At 42.3% G+C, this 5,592-nt stretch overlaps 1 protein-coding gene across 1 annotated transcript; it reads right to left on the bottom strand.

Moving 5' to 3' along the window:
• Positions 1-455: 455 nt before the first annotated feature.
• LOC147639739 (uncharacterized) lies at positions 456-2,811 on the bottom strand. The gene is made up of 2 exons (XM_086773457.1): positions 2,770-2,811; positions 456-1,847 (listed from the first exon to the last, which is right to left on the bottom strand). The coding sequence occupies exons 1-2, from the start codon at positions 2,775-2,777 to the stop codon at positions 581-583; spliced, it is 1,275 nt and encodes a 424-aa protein (XP_086629583.1). The 5' UTR covers positions 2,778-2,811; the 3' UTR covers positions 456-580.
• Positions 2,812-5,592: the final 2,781 nt, after the last annotated feature.

Below are 5,592 nucleotides of genomic sequence, written 5' to 3'. Positions count from 1 at the left end.
AAGTATTTTTGTCTTGTGATGTCCACATTGGCTATATTTTCTTACAGGTAAGTGGGAATAGTTTCTGACATTGGTTCAAGCCATGCTTAATGACTCTTATCTCTTCTTCTATTGGCACGGCACTATAGAAGGTAAAATGATCTGTTGAGGATGCTGTAGGTACTAGCAGATCTAATCCTACTGTTGTAGCTTGCTATTTTACCTACTGCTGAACATGAAGTGCAGCAGTGTTTGAGTTAAACACACACCTAATCACTCAACTTCCACTGGTGCATGTAACACTTCGGTCTTTAAACTGATCCCCCACACATCAGATGGGAAGGGGGTTGATGGGGAAGATCTCCCCCCTTCTTCCCCCGCTCACGACAGACAGGTGGGTGACATCTCCCCTTTTCACAAGCAGGGATTTTGTCAGTAAAGACCCTTAAAAGAAATAGACAAGAAAGACAAAAAATGCATCAAAACATGCTTAGTACTTTGCTTTTATTACAACGTCCAAAAATTGTGACATTCTCTGAAATTGTCTCTCAGAAATAAGCAACAAGACACCCTTTTTTTGTCTAATAGAACAAACACCACTCTAGCCATGCAAATTATTGAAAAAAATGCTCACAATTGTGAAGATACATAGGTTATCAAGTGCTTGAAGGTGTCTTGCCACTCTACCAACGGATCCAATCAACCACCCAATTCTGAACTGTCTTTTGGGAGATGACCGTAAGACTTTCTTTGTCAAAACACTTTGCATTTCACAAGTAGCAGCCTGCTGAAGTATAGAAGAACTTCTGTTTCTTTTGAAAGCTTGCTCTCCTTCACACTCCATGACTGGCTTCAAAATATTGTGACTCCAGGAGTGCAATCTGTGTAAAACAGGCCGTCTGGAGCGATTTTCTCGAATTGAGTTGCTCACCATTTTTGATGCAACGTGAACTTTTTGCATCTCTTGTAGACGGGCACCAGCTGATAACCTTTCCCATGTAAATGGAAGAAATAATTTCACCACTCCTGCACAGCATCCCAAATGCTTCATTAGGGCTTGGCTTCTGCCTGCTAGCATTCCCAATTTGGCTTTCTTGTTGTTGCTAGCACCATTTATAGGAGCACAAATACAATTTTTGTTGCACTTATGCAATGCTTCCTCCAACCCTGCTTCAAACATCGATAAGCAATGACATTCATTACTCTCTGCAAGATGATGGCATGTAGGCACCATATTGGCACCACTCGCCGACATGGCAAAGCTACATGATTGTGTAATGTTGATCGGCCTGTTAGTATCTGGTGATTCCAAGAGGCTGTCACACGAACCATAGTATTTCCCACATAGTTGCTTTGGCTCACAAACTTCATTTGCACTGGCAGCACTGTCGTTAAGGCGAAGTGTTTGAGAGAGAGCCAGCACAACACCTTCATAGTATCTTGACATGGCATGATTATCAAGCATTGATGGTGTCACCCGTACACCAAACCCAAAATTGAGTTGGGAATGCCACATGTTTAGATCATCCGAGCAAGCCAGTGTGAGTGTACATCCTGTCTCCCTGCAAGTGTCTAGAATCCAAATATGGCCGGCAAAAGCAAATGACCCATTCAACTCCGAAGAGACTGTAAGCTTTGCTACACACTTCAAGATGAACTTTATCAGGAAAGGTATGTTTTGCTCTAAGTTTGTGATTAATGCTCCGATAGGGAGCCAATGTAAGCATTCCAATGCTTTTTTCAAGATCCAAAGACCTTTTAAATGATTCTCACTTGTGTATAGCAGCTTCTGCACGGCAGATAAGAATGGCATCACCCTTGGAACAAAGTCCTTTTTGGAGATGACGTGAACAAATGAGTCCTTGTACCTGTTGTTGATGAAGTCAGCAAGACACCAATTAGCAAACAAAGGTGATCCAAAAGTGATGCATTGCACCTGCTGCTGGTAACAACCGTGTGTAAATTCCAGCACCCGCAAGCTCAAAAGCGAGGCCACAGCACCCCCAAGGGAATGCCCTGTGAAGGTGACATCTTCTCCGGCTGCCAAAAGCTCACATATCAGATCAATGGGGATGCTCTGGGCTCGCTCTGCAAACCCCCAATGTGCAGCCCCTTTGGCAAAGGGCAGACGAGTGGGAAAATACTTGAGATCTTGCAGGACATCTTTGACACCAGATGTACCTCTGCATGCCACGACGACATGCCCACTGCCACCATTCGTGGTGCTTCGCGCGATGAGCACTGCTTGATGGTGGCCATCCTCAGTGAATCCAAAGTCCATGAGAGGGTAAATCCTGCCAAGTTTTGCGCTGAGATTATGTACTACAGCCTGTGGGGTGTGTTCATAAACGGCATCAGAGAAGAAAAGGGCATCCATGAGGCGAGTGGTGAAGCATTTGTGGATGGGAGGGTGCTCCATGGATGTGTGTGGGTATGTCGACAGATTGAAGAGATGGGTATAGTGGTGATTATCAAAGGCTATGTTCTAGATGTGCATGGAGGCTAGGACAAAGACGAGATCGTATAGATACGTTTTTCCCATCCTGACCTGGAAGGAAGAGTTGAGACGGAACTGAAGCAAACGGAAAGCTTGCTCATTCCGACACGTGAATCATCACACGACACGCAAGAAACCATTTACGGAAGTGGGATCGCTGCAGAGCGATGCATTTATAAGGAGGCAGCGTGGATCGGCAACCGACGGGAGACCGACGGAGAACGCGTCGGGAGCCCATTTCTTACGACAAGGTCGACAATCCTAAGAATTGAGGAAGGTGATCCGAGCTTTACCTGCTCATGTAGATCGGCTGCGACTGCCGGAAGGTTCAAAGGCCGGCGGGCCCCTGCTTCAATGGGCATTTATGTGCCCCTGCTCTTTCTGTTTGAATGTATTTAATATTTGAATTAGATATTTGGTGAGGCTTTATTTACACGTTTTTGGCACAATGGCACATCAAGTGCACATGCCAATCGGTGCTCGAAAAAAGTGCCGGTTGAAATTTAAAAATCTGGATTGCAACTTTACATTTCAAGGGACAAAAATAATACATTTTAGTGTTATAATCCTAGCATTTAGTTATAATACATTTTAGTTATAATCCTAGCTTTTATCCAACAATAAATTTCGATTACTTTTCTGAAATGCCTTTATTTTTGATTGGTTGGAAAAAGCTTTTTTTCGAGCACTGATGCCAACCATGAACCCCAATAGTCTCACAAATGAACATGAACACTCTCCTAATTCATTGTTGCTTATTTCTTAAGTCAAATTAAAAAAAACCTCCCATTATTGAATGATTGCCTAATGGGTTTTTCATTATCAACAAATAGTGTATTTTGTTCTCGGTACAAACCCCCACTTTACAATATATTTTTTCCCCACTTCGAATTGAATTTTTTTTATTTAAATTTGGCATTCTTTTTTCTATAGAACAAAAAATATACATTTAAGTTATGATTTCGATGTTTATTCTACATGTAGTACTAAAACCATGTTACTTTCAAACACACTACCTTTGTTAACCCCATTTTGGGATTAACAAGCGTTCTCCACTACAAAGAGAGTTAGCAATAAGTGTCATGAAAAGGCACTATAGACATTATAATCTTAATGAGAAAAGCTGGCCACGTCCACGTTACCTAATTATTGGTTCAAGTTTTGGATGCCCAAGTGTGGTGTGTATAAGATATTTTTATCATAGTGCAAAGACACAATACACCTTTGTGCTAATTGATGTGTAGGTTTTGAACTCCCAAGTGTGATGTGTATAAGTTATTTTTCCCATAATGCAAAGACATAATCCCCCTTCCTTACTTTTGTGTGTGTGTGTGCGTGCGTGCGTGCGCGCGTGTGTGTGTGTGTGTGTGAGAGAGAGAGAGAGAGAGAGAGTTAAGAGGATAGCTTGTTGTTCTTGTACTATGCTTTGTGAGAGAGGGTGAAGAGAGTGAGAGAGGGTGAGAGGATAACTTGTTCTTCTTTGTACATCTATCTCCCGAGAGAGATGTGTCCTTGCAATTGCTGATAGCAAAAGGTGAGACTTGAAAGCGTGGAGCTAGTAACTGTTAAATTTGCAGGAATGTGATGAGCTATGGTGGATCAAATGCTAGAATCAACATCATTAACAAAGAGATTAGATGATAATTAAGATGTGTGATTAGTGAGCAATTAACTGATAGCTTAATGTAGGCATGGATAATAACCAGTAAATTCTCATTAGGCCAATGCCTTAATTTATAGAATTTACATCAAGCATCTAATCCCACTGATCTCTCCTTGATTCACTCCACCTCTTTTGCTTGATTCTCTCCACCTCTTCCCAGAATATCTCCACACATCCTAAATCTTCTCATGCTACCCTTTATTCTCTCCCAGTAGATACTTCTCACCTTTTCACAGCTTCTCTCTCATTTACAGATTCTCTTTTACAGCCTCTTGCTAAGGGCTTGTTCCCACACACGCCCCATTCACTTGTATATTTCAACACCTCCCCTCAAGTGAATACTCCTAGCACACCTGCACCCTATACTAAGTTCCCCTCTTACTTGGTAGCCCGCGACCAGCGCCTCAAGTCCCTAAACTCACTCCTTGACATTCTCTCTCTCTCTCTCTTTATGTGTCCAAGGCTACTACAAGTGCCCATGACCTTGACTAAAGTGCTCACACATACATCTACCACATACATCTACCACTCAGTCCTTGACATTCTCTCTCTCTCTCTTTACATGTCCAAGGCTACTACAAGTGCCCATGACTAAAGTGCTCACACATACATCTACCACATACATCTACCACATGGCCTACATCATCGGTGGCTCAGAGGTGGTTTTACTCTGTTGGGGCAGGTTACATTGGGTTGTGGGGTTTCTCTCTCTCTCTCTCTCTCTCTCTCAGAAAAGATGATATGACTCCACTTCCTTAGGAGCCTCCACGAAGTTTGTCGATGTCGTTCCTTCTCCACTGGGTTTGCTGTAGCAATCTCTTGCTATGTGTCCTGGCTTTCCACAGTTGTGGCAAGTGAAGGTCCTTCCTCCTACTATGCCTCTTCCTCGTCCTCGTCCTCAAGAGAATCCTCCTCGGGAGAAGAATGCTTTTTCCTCTCTAGTTGTTGAGTCCAGCCATTTCTTCTCTTTGACCTTGGTCCCTTGCTCTAGTAGAGCTCCTTCTATCTCGTGCAGCTTTAATTTAGGTACGTTCTTTAATGTTGCTACAATGTTTTTATAATCACCTTTGTCCACACTCTTCAAAAACACTACTAGTGCCTCATCATCATCTACCTTCTTGCCAATGGCTGTCAGTTGTGCTTAATGCTTTTATATTTGTTAAAGTGTGTGATTAAAGGTTCACTTTCCTTCATATCCAGTTTGTAGAATTGCATTAACAGATTTATCTTTGAATTTTTTGCTTGAGTGCCAAATAATTTATTGAGTTCATCCCATGCATCTTTTGCCCATTGTATCCTTGTGATGTGATGAATGATTTCATCATTTAGACTGAGTGCAATAAGTCCTAATGATTTCTCATTCCTACTCTTCCACTGATTTTTCCCACTCACCTCTGGGCATTCATCTCTTCCCTCAACTAGCCCCCACAAATTTTTCCTCATGAGCAGATAC

The sequence above is a fragment of the Cibotium barometz genome, chromosome 3 (genome assembly GCF_041138505.1).
Source record: "Cibotium barometz isolate CiBa-2024 chromosome 3, ASM4113850v1, whole genome shotgun sequence".
NCBI lineage: Eukaryota > Viridiplantae > Streptophyta > Polypodiopsida > Cyatheales > Cibotiaceae > Cibotium > Cibotium barometz.
Note: the sequence above shows the minus strand (reverse complement) of the source record. Positions and strands in the feature narration are given on the sequence as shown.